Consider the following 26,607-nt stretch of genomic DNA (forward strand, 5'->3'; position numbering starts at 1 on the left):
AGGGGCAAATTTTCATGAATAGGAATTTGATTTTATGGAGGCTCTTCTTGAAACTCGCGCAATAATCACCGTAACGAAGGTATAATAAGGATGAACATTGACAATAGTGTAAAGGAAGGAACCATACAAAAGCTCTTTTTACGTCCAGAAAAAAAGGTTTTCCATATATATCCCGTAACTACTTTTCGATGCATTGAAAGAATATTTCTTTATTGCGAAACAGGCATGGAAAACAATATATTATCGAACGACTAAAAGCACTATAAAGTCAGAATATTCCCGTTGCACCATTTTCCCTCAGAAGGATGTCCAGCAAGCAAATGTCATTAGTCGGAAAAACGAAATAATTTGCTAAATGGTCGCTGCATGATTGTAATTCGTCAGCGAACTTTGCAACCCTTGATACTTAAGGCTGGTCTCCAATGAGGAGAGGTCAGACATGGATCGAGTCCTGAGACGGAGAGACCATACGGTCAGAGAGGGACTCCACCATACGATCGCCACAGCAGAGGAATGAACCTCTACTACACCGTCGATGCCACAACTACAAGACCTCAGGACCATAAACTGGACATCATCCCTCCGCTAGCTTCTCCACCGCCGCTCGGAGAATAACGATACTCGCCCACCATAGTTTATCGGAATATATGTAATATTATATAATAAATTATTACCAGTTTCTAACGGCATCATTCTGGCTGCGAAGTCACACCCATTATGGTTAGAAAACCTTAAAATAAAAAAATGTTATATGATTAAATTATTTTAAGATATGGTCTATATTAGGACAAAAGACGGCAATAACAAAATTTACCAGCAATTTGTCGCACACCCTGCCCGCCCCAACAACTGCTTTATTTATGTGTAAAAGAATCCATTGTTCTGCATAAACATATACACATTATTTTGGAGAATATTGTTCTTTTGAATAACTTGTTCTAAGATAAGGTGATCAGATTTTGAATATATCAAAGGACAATAAAGGAAAAGTAATCTCGATTTTGAGATGCTGTGGGAACTAAAAAAATATTGTTTCAGAAAATTTTGTTCATTCAAGGATCCTCCGAGAGTTAAAAAAATCATTTCGGATTCTTTGTTTATTTAAAAATGCTACGTCAGCAAAAAAAATTACCAAACATTATTTAACTTTTTTGTTACTAAATTTTGCGTCTCTCCAATATCTATTAGTTTATTTCTCAAAAAATGAATATGTTGAATACATTTTTACTTCTATTGAGTAAAATATTATCCTTGCTATTTTTGTTATTGATAACATGCCAGTAACGATAATGTTGAAAAAATCGCTTATAAAAATAAGGTGACCAGATATCCTCCTTTGAAGAAAATTGTTCTCCTCAGAAATGTCGTCCTTCTTTGTCCTCCTTTAACATTTTTTTTTCAAAAAGACATATTTTAACTCTTGTAGTAATTTCTTCTACTCAAAAAGTTTTCGAAGATGTCCTTTTGGCATTTTTTAGCTCTTGCGGCAATCTGTTCCCCCTATGGGAGCCGAATTTAGATTTGTTATGGCCAAAACTGGTCGGCGCTGGAGTGGCATCCCGTGACCGTTTTCTCTCTCTACCGGCAAGCCCGCAAGGGTTCGGACGCGTGCCGTCGCGCGCGCGTCCCTTGAAATGTAAGCAACTGTAACCGTCAATTAATATACTACTGCAGCGGCTTAATATGTGTCTCATTGCCACCCGCCATCATCACCAGCCCCTAAACCCCTAAACAAAAATTTCCGAAATGACCGTTTTTTTGTTTCTGCAGAAATAATGACTTTTTTTTATTTTTGGTTTACTTCCTTGATATTTTCAAAATCTGGTTACTTTATAAAAACATTTTATTTTGAATGGCGGAATGTCTTATGTGATGCAATTTTGACAGTGAAAAAATATTTTGTAACAAAATGTGGTGAGTTGTTATTTGTTCGCGCCGTTTTGCACTTCACGCTCATATATGACGAATAAAATATTTAATACAATTCAATCTTATTTATAATCACAAAGTGCACATAAATTGCCTGTTTTTATTATGGTGACTAGTCCTCCTCAACTTTTTTATCCTCCTTTACTCCCATTCCCCCCCCTCAAACAAAAATGTCCGAGGTGACATTATTTTACGCTGCCTCAGCATCCCTAGATAATCAAAAATTTCCGAAATAGCATTTGTTTTAGTTCCCGCGTCATCTCAAAATGAGCAAAAACCTGAGATGACATTTTTTCTGGTCATCTTATTTTTATAGAAGACTAGTAAAAAATGTTATCAAACTACCAACAAAGATTATTTTGAAAAACTAGAGTCCACAAATTCTTATCTAAAAAAATCAGTATCTGTAAAAATTTGTTCGGAAAAATTATTGAACCAGATATTTTAGGAAATTAAGAAATCTAACAAGTCATTATAGTTAGATTTATAATAATTAAATAAATTACATACTTACACGGGGAGTTAAATTAAGACTTTCACTCTTACTTTATAGCCCTAATTTCTACAAATTCATTTCTATTATTTTTAAAATATTTATTTTTTACTAATTTAAAAGCTTTTCTTTTTATATTTGTTTTAAATGCAGTTTTTTAAATTGAAAGCTAACTTTTACTAGGATTTATAAATATTTTTATAAAAGTTATATACTCAAAGTGACTATTCATTGTCTCAGCATTGCCAACATTGCGAATAAAAGAAGTATCGAAGTAACGAGCATATAACGAGTGGCGCACCCCTACGAAATATGTGACAACAATGGTGGACGGTGTGAATCGAGATTTGACGTTTGAGCCCGTCCAATACCACAACACTAGCGACGTCCCAGTCGGCGGCATGTCGTCACACTTATAAAACAACTGCCCGACAGCTCGCAATTCTTCAGACTTTTATAAGATGTGCGAAGTCTGTTCCGAATTCTCACAGCTGCTCTTGACATGTAATGCTGCACATTTATTTGGCGTAGTTTTTGCCGATTTTTATATAAAAGTGCAACCTTCGACCCGTTGTATTTCAACGGTTCGATATGCGTTTCAATTGGATCAGCACGCGGGAACGCGTCGCGTTTGCAAAGGCGCAGTTTGATACTTGCCTTCGTTTCAGGTGAAGCTCGACTAAATGCTGACATTACTCGGTATCCTACTTTGAGGAAATCGGAAGTAGAAGTTGTACTAGCTTACATTTTGTCATGGCCGCAAAGGTAAATGTTGTTTTAACGATGAGTATATTTAGAGCTGTTGTGACACAGTATGCATTTAAGCAAACGCCTAGGGCAATGTGCTTCACCATATTATTTTATTATAAAGTGAAAGGAAATTAATGCATTTATGTATGCTCATAGTAGTAGTACTTGATTTGATATTCGATTTATTGTTGTATTTCTATAAAATAACATAGACGTAATCATTGTTCAAATATCGAGAGCTTAATGACTTGTCACGCTGGCTCTGAGTAAGACTAATGTTTCATAATCGATATTTTTATTTCATTTCAGGCAGTGCATGTGTTGTTATAGGGACATTAAAAATTTTGATCGTTTTAATCTAGTTGTACAAAGTATCTTGTATTTGTCCGTATGTCAATTGAAAGCACTGAAAAATGATTTAGAAGCGACAGCAAATAAAAAAGATGAGTCCATCGCCGAGATCACCGCCGATAAAGAACTATCTCGACCGTCGAAAAGGAACAAAAAACTGTCATCGTCCGAAGGAAAAGATGGGTTTCAAACGCCGGAAGACAATAGCGAGGCTCATACCGACGATGATAACGCAGCTAACGAACCTCCCGACGAGAACGAACATTGGTCGATGCAGCAGAAGGAGAAATTGATGCAAATCGTCTCTAAAATATTTCATTTAAACTTCCCTCTGTATGTCGCATGTAAGCACTCAGCGTTTAATAGGTTAGACGACATATCGGCTCAAGAGATATCGAATCTGAGCAGCTATTGCGATTTGCACGACACCGAATTACCAGTTTATCTCTTACGCAACGTGAATCTGTTTTGCAAGTCCGGCGGAATATGCGCAATGACTTCCGTCTTCAACGTCGCAACGCCCGAAAACTTACCTCTATCGATGGCTCACGCTATAATGGCAGCGGTGGGCGATATAAAACTATGGTTGAACTATAGAGCGATAACGCAATTGTTCCTCCCTCTACGCAACAAAGTCTTAAAGTACATGTGCGTGTTAGAGGATAAAGATTTGCGATTGGCTGGTGTTAAGACCATGGCTGGTGAATGTTTATCATATTAATTTATGTAGTCTTAGTTTAAATACCAATTTTAAATCACGCTCGTTTCAGACTTTCTTTGGAGCACCATAAAGGATCCATTAGACACGCCTGTGAGTTTCGACTCGGACGGCTTAGATTTAGCGTTTAAATATTTCACGAGTTCGACGCTGACTATGAGACTCGCCGGAATCACTCAGATAAACACTCAGATATCGTTGTTTAACGAGATTTGCGCCAGCGAACCCGTCCCTGAAGCGGAACCGGTCGGACAGCAGTTGGCTCAATGGTTGTGCTCCAATCAGATCATGCAACACTTGTTCGGTCCTAATCTACATGTTGAAGTAATATATTTGATTTACTTTATATTAGGTTGTTGTATAAGTTAGTATAACAATATTTTAATGACTTTATAATTGCTATTAAAGAAAGTAGAGGTAATTAATATCCATATTTAGTATGTCTGTAAATAACAATTAGCAAAAACAAGTTGGTAGGCGAAAGATTGTAAAACAAAAATTTTCATTAGAATGTGGCTAAAATACACATTTTTTTGTGATACCATTGCATCAGGCATTTTTTCGTCCCCTAAAAGTTCAAATATGACTAAGTTTGTTTGCTATTAACTGGTCTGTCTTAACCCTTTGGACTCCTATGTCGAGGTGGACTCGACATCGGTTGTTTTACCAGCAACTCCAATGTCGAGGTGGGCTTGACATTTTTTTCAAGCTGTTTCTTAAATAATTTAAATCTATATTATTATTTTTTATTTCGGAAACATTAGATAATGGTTTAAAAACAGACAAATTTTTGATTCTATGACCAAATTCAGCATCTGGAATAAATAAAAAATGGATTGCCTAGTCGGTAGATGCAGCGGGTGCTAGATACAATAGTCTGTGTTGTGACATATAACTGTGAAAATCTTGTGTATTTCTGCAGTAATTCATTCTTATTTGGACTGTACTTACATTTCAATGGTTTTATCATTTATTAATTACTTATATATTAAAATTAGTGTTTTTTTTTTAATTTATAGTCCAGAAGAATGTTTTAAACTATCAAAAATGAATTTGAATGTAGGTAAGATGATGACTATTATATGAATATTTTAGATGAAGCTTCAGAATAATTAGATACAGCATAAAAGTGACATTTCTTAGGGTAATCATAAATATAGGAATTATTTATGTTCCGAATATGGAAGAGTTTTGGTTACGGGCTTTTTGTTCCAGATTGCATTTTTTGGTAAAATATTTTATTCCCGTGAAGATTTTCTTTTTAAATATTCTGGGTATTTTATTTAGAATATATATTTAAAAAAATCATAATCAGAATTAGAGAATCAGAACCCCGAAGTTGCAAAGGAAGATAAGAAAAGACGTAATATTGTAAAACTTGTGAAAAAATATCTAGCTTTCTTTAGAGGGACATGTATATTAAAATCTGATTTTCCCCCCTTCAAACATAATTATTGACGAATTCACTGAAAATTACTTGGGAGTTGTTGAAAAACTTTTGAAAATGTCTTTCAAGTGCAAAGGGCTAAGGCTCAATTTAAACAGTTTGCATACTATTCTACTACACAAATTTATTATTGACAGGCTGAGTTTATAATAATTAGTAGCTGAACCATTTGTTTAGGAATAATCCTTCAGAGCAGTGGTGAAAAACAGTTGCTCACAGAGGTAAATACTTCCAAATAAACTTACCATTTACCTAGCGTAGTTAGTTACCAATGGTAAGTTTCCTAATGGAAAATATATTTGTAAAAATCAAGCAGATTGAAGTTTTGAAATTTATTTTTTAATTCAGTTTGTATTGTAAATCAATTATCTCAGATTGAAATTTTTCTGGCGTTATTCAACATCTACTTCGAAAGGTGATGAAAATATATCAAAAGAAATTTTATTTTCTTGTGATATTTTGAACTGAGAATGAAATTCTTGTCTGCTATTGTATTTCTTTTGCATATTTTCTTGTATTTGATGGATTTTCTATCGTTAACGTCGAAAAATGTGTCATATTATTAGATTTCTGTTGACGATTCCACAATATAATTAAAGTTTCAAAAGCTCGTATATTATCAAACATTTTATTGATCAATTTATTTGGTCCTTGAAGGTCAACACAAAAAGCAAAATCACACATTCATTCTTTGTCATTAAATCCCAGAAAGGAATATTCCTTCATCTCGAAAAACAATTTAAATTAGTTTTTTAAATTGTACATCCATTTTAACATTTTACCATGACTTGACCATCGTACTTCGATATTTAAAATAACATTACTATATTTGCTTTGCATATCTATTAAAAATTCTCTAAATTTACGATGATTTACCCCTCAAAATTTAATAAAATTGTCAATTTTGATGATCGGTGTGACAATATATTTGCCATTTTAAATATTTTTACAAACAAATTTTCCTGATGTAAAATATAACAAGAAACGATTATCTCTCGTTCTGTAGTTTGCATCATATCCATGGATAAAAGTCCTGACACTCCAATATTCATACTAGATATGGCTCTTGCTTTGTCTGTTGATATTCCCACGATCTTTTCTATTGATATATTAAATCGGCCTCTCAATGCGACCAAGGATGTATGCATACCAATTCTTTGATTAAATTAAAATTGGTATCGGTTCCTCTCAAAAACACAGCAAGTTGTGCTTGTGTCGCTAATGTCACAACATTCATCTAAAGATATCCACTTCAGTTTCAAGATTCGCACCTTTTAAATTAATTATATATTATTTGAGAGATTGTAAATTCATCTTTTAAACCGAGATAAACTAATTTTAATTTTTCATTTCTTTTTTGTCTGGGAATACAACATCTGCTGCGGCTTCTAAACATTATTTTATTAGTTATTCATCAAAAAATGGTTTCCTTCAGCTAAAATTTGACTAGCAATATAACTTGCACAAACTGTCGTATCAAGCAATGATGAGGCCATTTTAAAAATATTTCGTTGTCGCTTCAGACTGTGCAATTCATTTAATTTGTCTCTCCACAATTGTCTTTGTATTTCTTAAAATTTTGAAGAATGTTTTGTTTCGTTATGGCGCTTGATATTATATTCTTTAAAAATATATATTTTTTCTAAACATATCAAACAATCAGCATTGTCTTTCATACATACAAAAAATAGTTGTATGTCCATATTTCGAGGATTAAACAATATGAGTTTCAGAGAACCATGAATAAATATAAGACATACCAACTGCAAGACAAGCTCTGTGAAAGTAATGCATAAAGCCTAATTTTTGTACTGAAAGTAATGCATAACTGTTCATGTAGCTCCGAATGGCGACGAACACACTATGGTTTGCTAGTGATTTTGATCTTTTGCTATGGATGTCTATTGATATTTATACTTTTAAAAAGTCTCGGCGGGTCTCGGGTTGCTCATCACTGCTTCAGAGTGATCTTTTCCCCGGCTCAAGTCATTGAAGCTCTGGGGCGCTGTCTCTTTTAGCTTGAATTGTCTTGTACATGATAGGGAAAGATCTGCTTTCACTCGTCCATAATTTTCTTAAACCAATAGAAGCTGATGGGAGATAGAAGCTTATCAAAACGCGATTTATTTGAGTTTGTACCGTACCTATTTATTAAATACGGTTAAAAATCAAAATTATATGGAAGATGACGATGAATCTTACCTGATGTTTTTAACAATGTTTGCTCAAATTGGCTGTAGCTGCATCTGATGCACTCCGTCATGACATGTTGCAGATTAACCCAATTATATCTGCACAGCACACTTTTACCCTAATCTACTATGGTATAGTATAATTAAGACGGAACTTATGCAACAACCTAATATTATTAAATATACTCCACAAATTTTTTACATGGTTATGTATATTTTCAGGTTATTAAACACGCTCACATCATTTTAAAATTTCTTGCCGTCGAAAATCGCATCACTAATGAGCACGTTGATCTGATCTGGCAGGCGGCTCAATTGAAACATTGTAGCAAACCCGTATATGACCTCCTTCCAGGCTTTATTAAAAACTTGGCGCCTGGACCGTGCTCCCATCTTTATCAACTCTTGTGTCTTCTACCGCCGAAAGAACATACCGAACAAGTATGTAATAACTCATATGTCCATTCGGTGTAAACGCTCATTTTGAATACATTTTCAGAGTCTTTACTTGTCGTCGGCACTAATGCGAGTTATGTGGTCTCGCACTACGCAAGCCACTACCGTTTTAGTCGGTGGAAACGGAGGAAATGACTCCTGCTCGATGCAGCCGGCCATCTCGAATCACACACCGTCATGTTCGTTAATACATAGAGACTCTTCATCCGAGGCGAGTGTCAGTATGGATCCGACAAATTCAGACGATGATCCCGTAAATATAAAAATGATTTTAATAATTTTCTCAGTCTAAATGACACTTATACTCTGTTGATTTTTATTTTTATAAACGTAATCCATTTTTGAACAGTGCGAAGAGTTGAGCACTTCCGGTGAAGAAGCTGGACCCACTCCTAGGAAGCAATCTAAACAGCAGGCTTTGAATTCAGGTATATAACGTCATAAAAATATTGTTTATATACGTATGATTTTAATTTATGATTTTTTTAGAAGATAAGAAATGGCATCAAGGAGGCAATATTAAAGACACTAATGGAAAACCTTGTCGAAAGTAAATTTTTATATATTAGCTCATTAATATATTTATGATTAAATTTATTATTATTATAATTCTAATTCTTTTAAGGCGGAATAAAAATGGTGGCGTAAGTTCTGGTAGCGCTAGTAGCGGCATAGAAGATTTGCAACATCCTCCAAAAAAGAAAGTGCTTCGTAGGAGAAAAAATATTAGGAGAGATGTGTTCGGTAATAATTGTATTTATTTGTGATTATAGTCGATGTGATCAAAGACAATATTTTTTTGTTGAATTGTGTTCATCTGCCAATACAAATAGGTCTTTCGATTGTTTTCATATTTTAAGTTAATTCCTGTCAAGTTGTGCGGCTATCCTTAATACTTATTTTCTGAAGCCAAAAACACATTCTCGCATTGCGAAAGGTCACAGTACTGAATTTGTACTATATTGTTGTTTAAATAATTATTTTAGTACCTTCTTTCATAATGTACTTTTAAAAACTTGTTGTGTTGAGAAATTCTCAGCATAATATCTTGTAAAAAATTAGTGTTTCGTTCGCTTTTATTAAGACAGACACTGAGAATTAAATTATATATATACATATTTGTCACTGCTCGAGATGATAAATCAGGTTAATAATCTGAATAATTTTAATGCTGAGTTTGTGTGAACTTTTACCACGTGACAATTTTTTAGTCATCAACAAATACTGCTATCTACGGAGAACAACTTTAAATGTAATAATCATAACAAACATTAGAAGCGAGCTTATCAAAATGTCTTGATACCCATTTATTTACTAAAGTTTGTATCTAGTTATGAAATACAGTTGCAAGAAATCAACAATAATACAGAAATATTAAAAATAAATTCATGGTTTTAACTATAACATAGAAATTTTGCAGACTGACTCAATGTTGCTAACATACAATTATATATATACTGTGCACTTCTTTATAATTAATTATATTTTTTTTAGTAGATATTGCAAAAGTGGAACTAGGAGAACTAATCGAATCTATATCGGACGCCGAAGAATCATCTGGCAGTGAATCGGAGATTTGTACGTTGCCAAAGAACGTGCCGCTCAGATCCAATCGTGCCGCTGTCATAGATCCTGGAGATTCTGCAGTTGTAATCATCAAGCCTAACGACAAATCACCGGAAAGGACATGCTCGCGATCGGCCATTCATGATTGTCCCACTATATGCGATAGTATGGACGACAGGTATAAACAATACGCATGTTAAATATCATCCGATTCCGAATCTTAACTAATTCTATGCTCTCAGGCAACTAATGGAGCTTTTGAGTGGAGACGACGGCGACGCTAGCATTTCGTCAGCGATGTCAAACAAGTCCGACAAGAATATGGCCGATTTTGATGGTGAAGAATCTGGTTGCGAAGAAGAACTGGCGCGATTAGCCGTTCAAGCTCAATGCATGAGCGGCTATCAAGTGAACGCGGGTATAAGGAACATAATCGATCCTACGTACAGCGAGTTGGAGTTGCGAGGATTGCAATCGAGTGCTTTATGTTCCCGAGGTCACATGGCCGAGTGTTTCTCGTCGAACGTTGATAACAATGCGGAATCGGACAGCAATTTTAATATGAAAATCAAAGATGTATGCAAACCTGGGAATACTCTTTTATGGGATTTATTGCAGGATCGAAATATCGTAAGAATTTATTTTAATTATGCGTTGTATTACAACATTAATGTTTTAATATTATTACTGTAATTTTAGAAACAATTAGGTGACGGATTAGCTTTAGAAGCCGAGAAGGCTTTATATGCTCTTCTGGGCTTTAATACTGACAAGCAAATACGTTTTAAATTCATAGAGGGATGCTTAGAAAATTTATCGAATCACACGTAATGATTTAAAATTATATTATCTTATGATTTAATTTGATGAGATTTAACCTTTGTTTATTGATTCATAGATCAGTTGCTGTATCGTTACGACTTTTACCTAAATTATTCTCCTCTTTTCAAATTCGGGGATTGGATATGCATCAGGTTATTATATTATAACTTATATTGTATCTGTTTATTTTATTCTAATCTTATCATTATTCTAGGTTGTACTGTGGGCTGATCGCGAACACGGCATGATGAAGCTGTTTTTCGACGATTTAAAGCATTACATCAAAAGCTATTCGAGCAATCCTTCGTCTAAATCCAACGCTGATTCATCTTCGAATATTTTGATGCAATCAAATCTGTTGTTAGTTCAGTCTGGTCTGATATCTCCGTTATTTTCACACATCACGGAAGTCAGCGTCAGATTACAGTTCTTGACGACAATATTCTCTCCTATGGGATCACCGTCACACTTTCGGTACGTTTATTATAAATTAAAATTAAATAATATGATGTTGTTTTGATAGGAAAAATTAAAAAGTAATTTATATTTTAAAATATCAATTTTATTAATAAAAATATGATCCATTTGCTGTAACAATCTTTAAACAAGATGGCAGTGAAAATACACTACAGTGGCTTGGCATATGGCTTTGGAAGCCGAAGTGACATATGGCTTTCATACTGCTAGTATTGAGTATAAAATCCCGTATAATTCATTTGACCTTCTTTTAATAGCTCGATTTCCTACTATTTATTTAAATATTGTCTGTTATTCACTTTCTGAAAACAGCACATATCACCATTGTCTACAAATATCAGTGGTTAGAAAAATCCTAATATATATATATATATACATATATACCTAGTATATTTTTGTACTGCACATAAAATAGGTTGAATGATTGATACCGAAATGCGGATATTTCCATTGCGACAAACCTGGTATTAAAAAAAATGTCAGGATACTAGTATTCAGTATACTAGTATGAAAGCTTTAGTTAGGAGAATATATCAGATGAAGTCTAAAAATAATATTTTTTTTGTGTGATAATTTAGGTTGACTTTGGAACAAGTGGACACTTTATGGAGTTGTTTAGCTCACGACGCCGAATGCAGCGATTGCTTCTTCTCGTGGTTGTCTAGTCATACTAAATCCACCGATCAACATGCGCTCAGTATACCGGCTTTGAAGTACTTGTATCTCGAAAAAATGCCGACATTAAATCCTGAGACGATTACGATCATGGGACTCAGTTTCTATCAGCAACTGTGCAGTCTTGTGCGCATGACGTTAGGACAAAACGTGTTGGAGAATCGAGATCAGTCTCATCCGCACGTCTTGGCCGTCGATCATCTTTGGAAGATTGCTTTGAAAGCCAAGAATACAGGTACATATATACAACAGAATTTAGTTCCTAATAAATTGTATTTAATTTTTAAATTATTATTTTATAGATGTATCGATGGGTGCCATTCAGTATCTAAATAGCTATTACATGAGTCAACACTTGCAACAAGAAGAAGATTTCTTATCCAAGTGCATGTCACATTTATCCGCTGCGGCCGAAGATCTCAAACCCACGACTGGTAAAAAAGAAGAAGTTTCTAATTTAGATTCGAGTCTTGGCTCTACATCTTCAAAAGTAAATTTTGGAGATTTTTCGACCGAAGAAGCGTCATTGCAGTGTATACAAAGAGCTCTTCTATTGCTCAAAACACATTTAGACACATTTAAAAGACGGTATTGTTTTATAGTTGATTTAAAATACATCTAATGTTAAAATGGCTTTAATATATATATATTTGTGTAGATATGCTTATCATATAAGAAGATGGGCGCAATCCGGTGCTTCTGTGTGCGGATCGAACATTGAAGGTTCTCCATTGAAAGTGATCATTCAACCGGGCGGTGTCAATGTAAAAGCATCGCTGGATATGCATAATACTGACTACATAGCTGATTTGAGAGCACAAATTACTATTTGGTGGGAGCAGCAGGTAAAATTGCAATACAATTCTAAAATATTATCAATTTATGTCTTGATTCTAATTTTTCACAATCACAATTAGGTTCAGAGCAACGATGGAATAACTTCACAAATAAGCGACGGTCCCATCCGCATGATAACTCAGGGACAAGAGTTGACGTTCGACTTTGATGAGAAAACGTTATATGAAATGGGTTTTAAGGACAATCAGGTATTGTAATATTTAATTACTAGTGTTTTGTTACCTGTTATGTTGTATTCTTAAATTTTTGTTTATATTTAATTGAGAAATTGTTTTTAATCAACATTTACGTTGATCTTTATTGGTCCTTTTGGAAGTCATTCCTTACAAAATGATTTAAATTATAAAAAAAACTATCTGGCACAAAATAATGAAAATGATGTTTAAATAATGATAAATATAAATAATGTACCTATTGCAAGAAAAATCATGGGTGTTAGTTAGTTTTTAGTGAAACAAGCAAATAAAAGGATTACCTTTGACAATTATACAGGATGATCAAATCGAGTTTCTTACGTTGGCAGCACTGTAAATCAGACAGCTGTCAATAATCACGCGTGTTCAAAGTGTCAAACGTTAGTTTGCAACAAGTTCCGAAAATATTTTTCTCCGAACTCCGAAAATATTTTTTAATTTGTTTTTTTTCTTAAAAGTTTGGAAACTGAAGTTGAATCACCCTTTTGTATAGATTATAGAAACTTATTTTAATTAATGTTATTGAACGTATGATTTCTTTCAGTTGGTGTATCTTTCTGTCGGTGGATCTAAGATTTCACGAACTGGAACAAACACTTGGGGAGATGTACCATCGCAGCAGCCTCCACCTCCGAGATCTATGCTTCCTACGCTGTTGCTGTTAAAACCTCAGTATTTCGATAAGCTTTTTACTCTGATGCAGACTCTCGGTGAAATGACAGACACTGGAAATAAAGGCGAACGTATGGCTCACATGAAAGCTCAGCTATTATCGAGGCGCGTTTGGGACATATTGCACGCCGTTCCGCTTAATCCGGTCCTATTGGAAGCGTTTGAAAATCCAACGGAAGCACAGCTGCCGGAGTTGCTAAATCCGGGCAGCCCCCAGCATTTAATGTACAGCCTCCACATCGTCAGTAAATTGAGTGGCGCTAGTGATCCTATACCCTCGGTGCCGAAACGTACTCCTTATAAATCCACCACTGAACCTACTCCGACTTGCAGCACAAGTCCAGTTAACTGCGCTCCTTGGAGTCAGTCCTTTATAAGCAACGGCGGTTTGAGGCACCTATATGACATTTTAATGTCAGGAGTGTTGCAAAACGAAGACGGCGAAGATAACGAGTGGCAGCAAGATTGTCTGGTACTTCTGTTGAAGCTGATTGGTCACTTAGGCGTTGCGAATAGAAGCAACGGCGAATCTCATACTAATTCAAGAATCAATGAAAATTTAACTGTGCCACGTCTACACGAAGTATGTTTAATTTATTAATATGATTGTAATATGGAAACTAATTTATATTTATTTTATAGTCTCTGCTTTCGCTCATGGACGTTGAAGCAACAACTCGTTGTTTGATGAGCATTTTATCCGAAGCCACTCGGACGAAAGATCCATCTCTTTTCAAAACCGGATTGTGGGGGAGAGCACAGGTATGATTTTTTAAATATGTATTTTATCTTAAATATCTGATAAAAACCGGAACCTTCAATTCTGAAATTTTAATCCCATTCAAATCTATTTTAAGAAAATTTTCAGTTCCAATTTCCATTAAACTTTGTTAAGTAAAAACTTTTGGGTATCTGATTGACTTACATTATGCTGTGCTAAATATATTTTTTCTGTTACAGGTTGTTCAACATTGTATGTGGTTATTGGTGTGTTGGGCGCACAGTTCCTGTGCAGCTTCAACGCAAATTGTATGTTCACAAAGTGTTCAACACTGGTTGCCTAGACTCTTGCTCGAAGATCCACAGCCTCAAGTGCGATTAGAGACAAGCTCGGCTCTGTACAGGTTATGTTTAGGCAGTAGCGGAAACGGCAATCAAAGGAACTCGGCGGCGAATAATCTGGCGCATCATGTAGTGCCCGCTATTCTTCAACAACTCTTGGAACATTTGCCAAGAGCGGAAGGAATGAGACCTTGTAAGATTGAGATAATGCACCATCACACCGAAGAAGGCAAAGAACCTTATGGACCGGCTTGCAAAGATTATTTTTGGCTATCATGTCAATTGGTAGACGGTTTACCTACAGATTTGATTAAAGGTAAGGCATTCTATAAAAATATCCTAATTATAACATAAAACATACTAAATACAATACTTTTATTATATAGAAAATGGAGTGATTGACTCTATAGGATTGGATCTTAACACATTATGTCATCATTTAACCGAATCACTATCGTGTCGTGAAATTATTGAACGACGAGAAGAACTATCGACCCCCGATGATGGTCTAGTCGGTCAGCTTTTCTTGTTGACTCATTTAGTAAAACATCAATTGCCTTTTAAAATCAGTGATAGTGGGAAGAAACTGATTGATTTGGTATTTGGATTCTTGTTTGACGTTGCAAAACCAACTGCTAGATTGCTACCTAAGTGTAAATCGCAAAAATCTAGGACGGCATCCTATGATTTACTCATAGCGCTTGTGAAAGGATCGCCGGAAAACTATCTAATGCTTCATCATAAATTATTGGAGCATCATCAACCAGGTAATATATTTATATTATAAATACGATCATACCTAGGATGGTTTTGTGCTAATTTAATGTTATAGGTCCGCATTCTCCATATCCGTGGGATTACTGGCCAGCCGAAGAAGGAAGATCTGAATGCGGCTACGTCGGCCTCACAAATCTCGGTGCAACTTGCTACATGGCTTCTTGCATGCAACATCTGTACATGATGCCTCAAGCTCGAATAGCCATATTGAAAGCCGATCCCACGAAGAGCAAACATCAAAACACGCTGATAGAGATGCAGAAGATGTTTGCGTATCTTTTGGAGAGCGAGAGGAAATCGTACAACCCGCGTAGCTTTTGTAAAGTATACCAAATGGATCATCAGCCTCTTAACACTGGCGAGCAAAAAGATATGGCGGAGTTTTTCATAGATCTGGTGTCGAAGCTTGAAGAGATGACGCCCGAATTGAAGACATTGGTCAAATCGCTCTTTTGCGGTGTCCTCAGTAACAATGTTGTGTCTTTGGTGAGTATAAATAACATTTCATTGTCTATCCTTTAAGCATTTTATTCATATTTAAAAGATCTCTCACCAATTCACAAAAGCATATCTAGATATCATTAAAAGGTCCTCTCAGTATTCAGTGGTGTCTAAGAGCTTTTTTATTCATAATTTATAAGTAATGATATTTATTGTATAACAATATAATAAAAAGTTTTATTTGGTATTGGAGCTAATAAAATAACGCCTATAGTAAAAATTCTGCTTCGTTTTTCAGGATTGCAGTCACGTATCGAGAACGTTGGAAGAGTTTTATACAGTTCGGTGTCAAGTGGCTGATATGCGTAACCTTTATCAAAGTCTTGATGAAGTTACCGTCAAGGATACTCTCGAGGGTGACAATTGCTATACTTGTTCTCAATGTAGCACAAAAGTTAGAGCAGAAAAACGGTATTATTATTATTACAAAAGTCCTGCATAAATAGCATTGTACATTTGCTTACTAAATTCAATGTTTTTTAGAGCGTGCTTCAAAAAATTACCGCACATCTTGTGCTTTAACACAATGCGTTATACATTTAATATGGTCACAATGTTGAAGGAAAAAGTGAATACTCATTTTTCGTTTCCGATGAAGTTGGATATGTCGGAGTATGTGGAGAAGCATCTAATGCCGGCCCATTATCAAGGTAATATATTTATAATAATCATAAATTAATATACTATTTTTTTTATTGTGATAGTTAAATGCATATATTTATTTCATATTAAGTGGTATTTTGATGCAATTGCTGTAAATTTAAAAAAAAAAAAAAAAATTGTTGAAGAAAGTACGGATTATGAAGTGAAGTTTTCAATCTCAATTTGTTTAATTTTGTAATTAGTAAGTTGTGAATTGAGACTTCCAGATGGTATAGTTTTTACTTCGGTATCCATTTTATTGTAAATTGTGTAATTTTGTGGATTGTCAATTGTTCTTCATTAACAATAAAATAACTTTGGGGCTCATTTTCTAGGGTAATTTTTCTCTAGTTTGCAAATCTTCTTCAAAACCAATATTATATCTTGATTTTTGCTGCGTTGTGGCAAAAAAATTTGATTGATACTCACATATCTATTTTATTGTTTGTAGAAGAGAAGCGGAAAAGTGAAATGAAACAAGAGAGTGAAGATGGAGATTCTGAGGCTGCTGATTGTGACGACTTTAATGAAAACTACGAGTATGTTTAATTTATATGTTAACAATTAAAAACAAATTATTTATTTATGATCTTAACTTTTCCCTTCTGCTATATTTAGATATGAACTGATTGGTGTGACAGTGCATACTGGAACGGCAGATGGTGGACACTATTATGCTTTCATTAAAGAACGTAACAGTAATTCAGTGAGTGGAGCTACCCCGAGTACGAGTTTAGGTGGTGTTCGAGAAAAATGGTTGCTCTTCAATGACGCAGAAGTCAAACCATTTGATCCGGCTCAAATTGCATCCGAATGCTTCGGCGGAGAGATGACGGTATACTTTTATATTATACATCTTATTATTTTTATAAAAATACATTATAATGTAACTATCACATCTTCAGAGCAAAACATACGATTCGACGACAGATAAATTCATGGATTTCTGCTTCGAGAAGACGAACAGTGCTTACATGCTGTTTTATGAAAGAGTAGTACATAATCCTACGAACGATGCAAACTTACAGCAATCGACTACTCTTCAGGTATTTGATTATTTTTTTAGTATTATATATATATATATAATAGGCTTATATTAAAAATAATTATAAATATAATTAGGCGGACATGGCCGATCACATAACTGAATATAAACACAACGAGTTTCCGTCCATCAATCTGAGCTCCGAGTTGCAGATGTGGATTTGGGAGGACAATATGAGTTTCCTGCATCAGAAAAACATATTTCAACATCCGTACTTTACGTACGTTTGATTAAAATATATTTTTTATTTACTTGTAATTTAATAATTCATTTTTTTTTCTATAGTTTCATGGATCAGATGTGCAGTAGTATACCTCAATCGTTATTGACAATTTATCCAGAAGTAACCGAGATAGCTGCTCAATTATCTACCTCGTTCTTCATCGAGACGTTCATTCACGCTAAAGAAAAAGTATGAAATATTATTTATTTTGTATATTTTACATGAAATATGTTTTATTTATTGTATTTGTTTATAGCCTACGATGGTATCTTGGGTGGAATTAGTCACTAAACAATTCAACGCTTCCGCATTGGCATCCGAGTGGTTCCTTGGACACATGGCCAGTAATACATGGTGGCCGATGCAGGTATTAAAAATATATTTATGTATTATACATATTCAAAATATATTTGTAAAGTTTATTTATTTATTTGTCTTGGTCAAAATTATAGGGCCCTAATAAATATTAATAATTTTAGAAAATATATTTCAAGCATATTTTTAATATTTAGTTGACTTAAATTACCGCTGCAACTCTTTTTGGACTTAAAAATGGATGTAGACATACTTTCAACTATGTTTACAATTTGTTGTATGGTCTTGGTGTTGCTCAGCCGATATTTGTTTCTGAAAACCATAGCTTATGTAGAACTTTGTCACCTCACCAATTCTTCTGCTTGCGATAAAATGGCCATCAATTTCTCCTCAACTTGCAAACATTTCACTGGTCAGTACTGAAATCGCTCTGGTGACTGACCTTTTATATCTGTCTTTTACGAGTTCGATTACGCAATAATATTATTTTATTGATGATGATATAATATATTATATCTCGTATTTTAACTTCAATATTAATATCTATTAAATTTAATCAATGGGTATTTCTTTTGAGTTAATAACACAATTTTTTATGACATTCTGTTGTTTTTGGCTTCTTCAGTGGTAGAAAATCGTTGGTTTTGGTTCCTACAGTGCCATATATACTGTATTGTGATAATAATTACTTAAATAATTATACAAATGCCGAGTTATACTTGTTTGATTCTTCTACACATCCTAAAAACTTGAATAAGTAGCAATTAAATATAACTGTGATGATAAACTAAATTGCTAATATTTAATTCTACAATCAAGGATTATTTTAAACAACAAATCAAATGACTCGCCCAATCTTCAAGTGTCTAGTCTCGGTGTTGTCAAACATATTTTAATTTTTTTCTTTGCAAAATATGAATACCATTTGTTCTCTAAGCTGAATACATTTTAGAAATAAATCTTTATTATAATGTATAATGTAACTTATTTTTAAAGGTCCTGATAAAATGTCCGAATCAAATGATCAGACAGATGTTCCAAAGGTTATGTATTCATGTCATTCAACGTCTAAGGTAATTTTTATTTTTATTGACAAATGTACCAGTATAATATCTATACATATGTTATATTCTTATTTTTAGATCGAGTCATTGTTTACTATACTTGCAAGATTATGTAGAAAGTAAATCTGTGGAAATCGGAGATGTATCATGCATCACTAAATTTATACGAATGCTGCTGCGTCTGGTAATGAAAATATTAATTATTAATTGATGCAATTTTTTATTAATACAAATACTTATTAATATTGTTTTATGTATTTTAGATGGAAAATGGTGCTAAAGCTCATTTGAAACATCTCACGGAATATTTTAGTCTTTTATACGAATTCAGCAAGATGGGCGAAGAAGAAAGTCAATATTTGCTAAAAGCCAATGCTATTTCGATGATGGTGACTTTCTATTTAGGTCATACTTCAACATCATCAGTAAGATTTAAATAAAATTTATGTTATGAGTTATTTTGTGATGAAAGATTGAGGTATGGTAAAAATGGTTAATTCGTTTGCGGATGAATTAGACATTACTCTTTTGTTGGAGCTCATTATTATATACTTAATCATTTTTTTAAAGGCCGATGGTTCATCGTCAGATGACGGCGGAGGAGATAAGCTTCGGCCGGCGGCCCTAGATAAGATGGTGGCTCTCGTGGCCGGCTTAGTTGAACGATCTAGAGATCCACATAAATGTTTGAATCTTGCGAGCAAAGATCAGCATGCATTGCAAGGCGGAAAAGTAAGTATAATAATAGAAAAAGTAGAATGCTATGAAGTAGGATTTTAAAATATTTTTTTTCAACTCTAGGGATTTCCATTCTTGTATCAGCAAACTAGGGACAGTCTAAATTTACAACAGACCAAAACGTTGATCCATGCTATGTGCCGATGGAACGATCGTCTCGCACAGCACATCATATCGATGATATTCCAAGCGATCTCGAAGCATACAGAGGTGTGTAAAATTAATTTTAAATGTTTACTCTGTCACAACTCAGTACTACATGATTATTAATTTTTAGAGTTGTCAGCCATTCTTCAAACTCTTGACACTGTTGGTTGAAGGCGGTAGCGTTGCATCGGCAGGTCTTCCATGCTTCACTCAGTTGGCCCTTCAACAAATTTGGGATACGGCCGAATCATGTCCGCACGCTACGTTAGAATGGCTAGCTCTTCAGGTACCGAGGAACAAGATGTTACATTCATGGGTGCTGCAAACTGCCGAGACCTGGATAGAAACATTTATTCTGGCGCATACGAATCAGCGCGTCAGATCTACGGCAGCGTTTTTATTGATATCATTAGTTCCATCGCTCCACTTTCGACAAGGCTACCGATCCAACATGCGATGCGTTTCAGCAAAGAATGACATATCATTGGGCGAAGACGCTTACATACTTTTACACCAAGTGTACACTCTGCTCTTAGAAAAGTTGAAAGTGGCGAAAAAGTACATTGATGTTATCACACATGGTCCTATGAAGCTCACCGCATACTTCAGCGTTTTATCTTACTGTTTGGTCTCGAGGATAGAAAAAAGGATGGTATGTTAATAAAAAGTTTATAATTTTATACTCGTATTAAAATTTATTTTGTGATTACAGTTTAGTCAATATTTTCACGATTTATGGGATCTGTTTCATCCTGGCTTGAGTGAACCTAGTGTCGCTATACATCCAAATAAGCAAGCGTTGCTTTCATTTTGGCACACTGCTTGCATCGATTGTCCTGAGAATATTCAGCTAATTGTATCGAATCCGACCATCGTTAAACATATAGCGTTCAATTATATATTGTAAGTTATTTAGTCCTACTAATATTATATCATATTGCCTTATTAAAATTATTTATTTGTATTTATAGGGCCGATCATAATGATTGTGAAGTGGTAACTTTTAACCGGGTCATGCTGCCATCTTACTATGCGATTTTGAGGCTGTGCTGTCAGTATTCTTCGGCGTTCACCCGCTCTCTGTCTCAGCATCAAAACATTCATTGGGCATTCAAGAACATAACGTCGCATCCCAATCTGTACCCGGCCGCTATCGACGAGTTGTTCAGGCTGATGCAGCTGTTTGCGGCGAGGACTGGAGACGCCACCGAACAGGAACTGAGGGAAGTGAACTCGTTCAGGCGCAGCACGCTCACCACCTACTTGCAGGGTATATTATATATACAGCTCTTTAATATTTGATTTTTTATGATTTAACGAATGCGTTAAAACTTTTTTCGATAGGTTTAAATGGTAAAACTTGTTGGACTACGTTAATTTCAGCATTCCGCACGCTCGTAGAGACGGACGAAGACAGATTGTACATTGTTTATAACGGCGGCTTACAGTTGGCTTTTGAGGTGAGTTTTTTGAACTCATATATAGGTATCTTATATTATATAATATATGGTTTTTCATTTAGGCTTTTCATACTTTGCACTCCATGTACCATGAGGCCGGCGGATCTTCTGGCGCTGCCGGTGATTTGTGCGAATTACTAGCCCTAGCCGGTGCTCTTTGTCGGTCACTACAGTCGTGTCGCGATTGCAAAGAAGTGAAAGCGGCGCTCCACGCGTGTAAAGATTGGCCTGAAGCGTTGCGACGCTTAGCTACATTGCTCAATACCTATAACCCTCCAAATATTAGAAATCTCGCAATCGGTATGTATAAGTCGCAAATTTGATAGGATGCAAGTGAACATATCTATATTCACATTTGTCCTATCAATATGATACAAGAGAAGATCTAATTTGGCATTAGCTATTATACTTATTATCTATTTTAGCACTAATGAAAGAACTTCTGCCACTACTAGACTGTATAGCTTTAGCAGTTTTGGTGCCTTTACTATCGCATTGTCATAGCGCCTTTCAAGACGCTCGCAATGCATTACCACCTGGCCCATATTTTCCAACAAGGACGAATCTAGGAACTAATAGTATAGAAAAATCTATCCATCAGACAAGACCTTTAAGACCAATGGTCCAAATGTGTGTACCTCACGCGCAGCTACAAGCGAAAAAGGTATTATAAAACATTTTTTGTAAATAATTATATATTGATAATTTCTTCTGTTATAGTGTGAGTAGGGATTGCAATCATACAAGATAGTTCCGAAATATTATGTCTTGTTCGTAAAGCTGTCATTTTTTTTTTAATAGTGTATAATTGATATTGTTCAACCCAATTTTTCTATCAAATGACACAAGAGAGATAAGCGTCTGTTTTTATCTTGCTAATGTGCCTGTGTTATCCACATGGGCAATACTTAAACAGCGGCAGGAAAATAACTATACTAAATTAGTATCCATTAAATACTCTTAAACCTACGAATAAGAGTTTATGTTTTATGTTAAGACAAATATTATTGTGCAACAATTTAAATTATCTTCCATACAGTTTGTATATTTTAGTTTTTGTATATTTAAAGTCCTCTTTGAGCTCTTTGTATCAGCTTTTTATACATATGACCCCTTCAAAGGGAGATTTAGGGCTCGCCCACTATTGCTGCCATGACCAATTACTGGTCTGATTGTTGCGTTTGTGAGTCACCACCTGTATTGTTATTGTAGGTTTTAAACGGCTGTTAAAATTGAACAATTGCGATGCAAATCCTCTTGAGGGTTATGACCCAATCGTTCTTGTGCGGTATGACAAAGACGTGTTGTTTTTCAAACAGATTGCATTTATATATTGTCACGCTTAGCCCATTTTTTATGCCAGATACTATAAAAGCTCTATAGACTGGTATGAAAAATAGGTCTACCAACCTGCCGATGTTATATGACATAGTAGCGTAAGATTCAAATTTTCCCATTGTGCATAAATTTGTTAATGATATTTTGGCTTGGAACATTTGGGACCTGTTGATTTAATTCTTCCATTGTGTGTAAGGTATGGTTGTTTTGGGTTCTGTCTTTTTTTATAAACTGCTGATGGAACGCAGAGTGCTCCAATTGATAAATTGTAAGTATTTCCCACGGCGTGATAATAATATTTATTGTTTTTTTCAGGGGGAGGATCCAGAGTATGATAACGCATTATACGCGTTTTACTATCCTTATCACACACTCTTGGATTCAATGTGCAGATTCGGAGTCGAAAAGGGTTTTTGCACTCCACAGTTGATATCATTAGTTACAATGGCAGCTTCTGAAGCAGCACCCTTACAATTTACGCTGTTTCCGACATATTGGCACGAAGTGTACATCTCAGAAGTGAGTACATACAACAATATTTAATTTATTCTATAGAAGATTATCTGCAAGCTAATTTGTAATTATTTTTCAGAACGATAATAAATATACGGCCATGCTATTGGAATGTCGTAATCTTGCCGATTATATGGATTTGGTGCTTTTAGATGAGAGAGACACTTTAGTCGACGATAATGTTTATCACTTTTTCTTGGAATATTTTCCGAAGGTAACCGAAAGATGATTCGATATGATGTTTATTGTGAGCTATAATATTATATATGATTACAGGTCGAGGGTTGTAAAGTAGTTAAGTCCATCGGCGGTTTGATCGCTGAGCTCGAATCAAAGGTAGACGACGATAATATTAATACGGATCTTATCTTGGGCGATGTACGGGCATTGGAAGTGTTGATTCCGCATTCAAAGTTCGCTCAAGAGGAGGAAATGCTAGTTAATTTGAAATTAGCATCTGAAAAGTTACTTAAAAGGGCGACTAAAGATGAAGAAGAAGATAAAGGTATTTATCTTTGGATTATTCTTTATACTCTAGATTTTAATTCTATTGGTTTTTTTTGCACATATATGTGTGGATATTTAACTAGGTATATAGATTATTTTTTAGTTTGTCGAGTAAACTTTATAAAACACCTGCGAAACATCAGAAATGTAGCAGTGTAGTTCTCTATTCATCTATATTTTTAATAAACAAGAAAACTGAATTAATAGTATTGATTATTTTAATTGAGAAATAATTTTAGACTACTTATGAGCATTTTTTTATAGACTGGATAATATTAGTAGCAAACTAATATGTCTTACATTTTATGAGCATTTTCCAAGTTTTGGTATCTTAATTATTTATGCCACCTTATAGTGATGAAAATTAATGTAATATAGGTTCTTTCAAAAATTTAGTTTGTTGATATTTGTCTTTATCTTGATAATACTTCTTTGGTAGGAACATCCATTTGATAAGGCCTCTTTAAATTCATACAATTTTTCTTTTTTGCTGAGTGAGATTTTAGCAGAAAAGCAATTAAAAACAGTGGCTAAATGTATTACATTTTCTTTATTGTTGTGTGCCCATTTTATTGAAAGATCAATGGGATAGATAGATAGTTATTCATAGAAACAATTTTATCTGTAGTATAATTTTTTCTTCCACTCTATAATGTGTTTATAATATTTTTAGAAACCTCAAAAGAAGAGACTAATGAAGATAACGGTTCAGATACAGAGACTAAAGACGCAGACACGGCTAAAGAAATAGACGTTGAAAAGGTATCGGAGAAGAACGACGAAGAGTCCAATGATGAGAAAGAAAAGGCGGATCCCGAACCGCCCGAACAGACGGCGGCTACAGCCGAAGCGAAGAACGTGTCCCCACTCGTAACGGCAATACAAAATCTCATTAAAATCGTCGAGCTAAGAATGTAAATTTTTGACGTAATTTTTTTTAAGTAAGCCGAGCTTCGTGTGCACGATGAACGGACTGTAACGATAATCGAATAACGCGGTAGTGATTAGCAGGGACCACAAGAAAAGCGTTGCGTTCACAATGTCATCGAAGCTCTGCTATTTGTATATAAATATATGTTTAGTGTAATCTCGAAATTTTATTTGTATAATATTTTATGCGTTATTATTAATATTATATATATATGATACATATTAAAAAAAAGTTTATTATCGTTTGTGATTATAAAATACAAAGGTATATATTGTTGATAAAAGATTTAATGGTGATTCCGTTAAGTATATAATTTAGTGAAATTGTTTGACGGTTGAGTTCCGCGCTCTTTTTAATATATTTTTTGTATGTGGCTGTAATCGAGATTTGTATGTATGCAGTGCATTCCAAAGTATTGTAGTGTTCGGACAGTCGTGTCTGGTGTTTGCAGTTTGCAGCTACGTTCGGTTGGATCAATTCGCGTCCAATTGTGATATACAAAACTTGTATATATTTATATTGTATAATTTGACCAAAATTACGTTGAAAGCCAACGACGATTATGTACTTTCTAATTAATTTGATCGGTTTTAATATCCCTGGAAAGGTTTTGGAGGTTATGGTTTAAAATCCCAGATCGTATATCGACATGTCCAAAAAAAATCTCATATGCTACTGTTAAAATATAATATAGAAAAATAATAACATTAAAAAAGCTCAATTTGAGCCCTTTTTATCGATGTATGTTCTATTAGATATGCCACGAACTTTGATAATATTAAATTAAAGCACACATTAGCCAAACCCTGTTTTGAAAAAATAATATCAAAATAAATTAATACAGTTTTTTTGATATTGTTTTCTAATACCATTACAACGGTGCTGCAACCTTAAAATATTACATTGATAGAAAGCACTAGAATTGAGCTTATTTATGGTGTTTTTATTGCTTATATGCTATTTTTCAGTTAGTTTTTATTCATTGAATTAGGCGTATGTTTTTCTTACCAAATAATTCTTCAGAAATTAGATTGCCTATAATTGAGACAAAAATGAGGAAATTAGGGAGGGGGGAGATTGAGATTATGTACATAAATTGTAGGATATTAAATAAGTATTTTAATACATAAACAAGATCAGACTTCTTTATATTCATAAAAAAATGCTAGTTTAAAGAAACTGTATTCATCATGCTTTTACCATCAGGTATTTCAGTGCAAGATCTAAATCCTCTCTCCTAATAAATTTTGATATTTTTTATTTTTTCTTTAGTATTAATCGATGGCTTTACGTTGTCAATTGGTGCAAATGGTTTATTATTTTATTTTAAACATATGCTTTGAAAAATTGAAATTAATCATAAAAAATCATCTCAAGAATATAAAAGTATCAATGTATAATGTCTAACAAAAAAAATCAATACATTTTTATCTTTCTTGTAAAGTTAGCCATTTGCCACTTAAAGCTATCGATATAATAATTTAACAATTCTTTTATTGGGGCATTTTGATTTTACAATAACCGTATTAAAAAAAACTTTTTCCAGAATTTTAAAGCATTGTGCTATTGAGCCATATGTAATGAAAACATTATGCACATTTAGTACGGGGAGTGCACTTGAATCGTTTTATTTTGTCCATAGTCGAGTATTACATAATAAAACTAGTAGACGCATATTTGTACTGTAAATCTATTTAATATATCAATAATATCAGCTCGAAAGTGTCCATCGAAATATTTATTA

The 26,607-nt window shown here is 34.2% G+C and overlaps 1 protein-coding gene across 5 annotated transcripts; it reads left to right on the forward strand.

Annotated features, from left to right (window-relative positions):
* Positions 1–2,738: 2,738 nt before the first annotated feature.
* Positions 2,739–25,915, forward strand: puf (ubiquitinyl hydrolase 1 puf). Of its 5 annotated transcripts, none has more exons than XM_088191033.1 (46): positions 2,739–2,926; positions 3,091–3,187; positions 3,482–4,224; positions 4,294–4,565; positions 8,103–8,321; positions 8,380–8,589; positions 8,686–8,764; positions 8,826–8,886; positions 8,962–9,080; positions 9,831–10,080; positions 10,145–10,532; positions 10,602–10,729; positions 10,801–10,876; positions 10,939–11,198; positions 11,780–12,111; positions 12,179–12,464; positions 12,535–12,721; positions 12,794–12,922; positions 13,473–14,183; positions 14,243–14,362; positions 14,561–14,978; positions 15,049–15,429; positions 15,495–15,925; positions 16,179–16,351; positions 16,424–16,590; positions 17,034–17,121; positions 17,201–17,417; positions 17,488–17,628; positions 17,705–17,847; positions 17,913–18,039; positions 18,107–18,217; positions 19,162–19,238; positions 19,308–19,413; positions 19,493–19,654; positions 19,800–19,961; positions 20,031–20,177; positions 20,245–20,766; positions 20,827–21,017; positions 21,086–21,384; positions 21,459–21,574; positions 21,637–21,874; positions 22,000–22,238; positions 23,228–23,431; positions 23,505–23,639; positions 23,702–23,930; positions 24,606–25,915. In XM_088191033.1, the coding sequence occupies exons 1-46, from the start codon at positions 2,884–2,886 to the stop codon at positions 24,848–24,850; spliced, it is 10,179 nt and encodes a 3,392-aa protein (XP_088047159.1). In that variant the 5' UTR covers positions 2,739–2,883; the 3' UTR covers positions 24,851–25,915. The 5 variants fall into 5 exon arrangements, with proteins under 5 accessions (XP_088047159.1, XP_088047161.1, XP_088047164.1 ...); XM_088191035.1 differs by having other exon boundaries at positions 9,834–10,080; XM_088191038.1 differs by having other exon boundaries at positions 9,834–10,080; positions 21,498–21,574.
* The last annotated feature ends 692 nt before the right edge of the window (positions 25,916–26,607 follow it).

The sequence above is a fragment of the Plectrocnemia conspersa genome, unplaced genomic scaffold (genome assembly GCF_051122295.1).
Source record: "Plectrocnemia conspersa isolate PC_06_02 unplaced genomic scaffold, ASM5112229v1 ptg000008l, whole genome shotgun sequence".
In the NCBI taxonomy this organism is placed as follows: Eukaryota; Metazoa; Arthropoda; class Insecta; order Trichoptera; family Polycentropodidae; genus Plectrocnemia; species Plectrocnemia conspersa.

Bases quoted from the DNA above. Each gene is read 5' to 3' on its own strand.
- puf (XM_088191033.1), top strand. From the start codon at position 2,884: ATGTGCGAAGTCTGTTCCGAATTCTCACAGCTGCTCTTGACAT. The intron at 12,923-13,472 runs GTATTGTAATAT...GATTTCTTTCAG, and splicing joins TGGGTTTTAAGGACAATCAG to TTGGTGTATCTTTCTGTCGG. The intron at 15,926-16,178 runs GTGAGTATAAAT...TTCGTTTTTCAG, and splicing joins GTAACAATGTTGTGTCTTTG to GATTGCAGTCACGTATCGAG.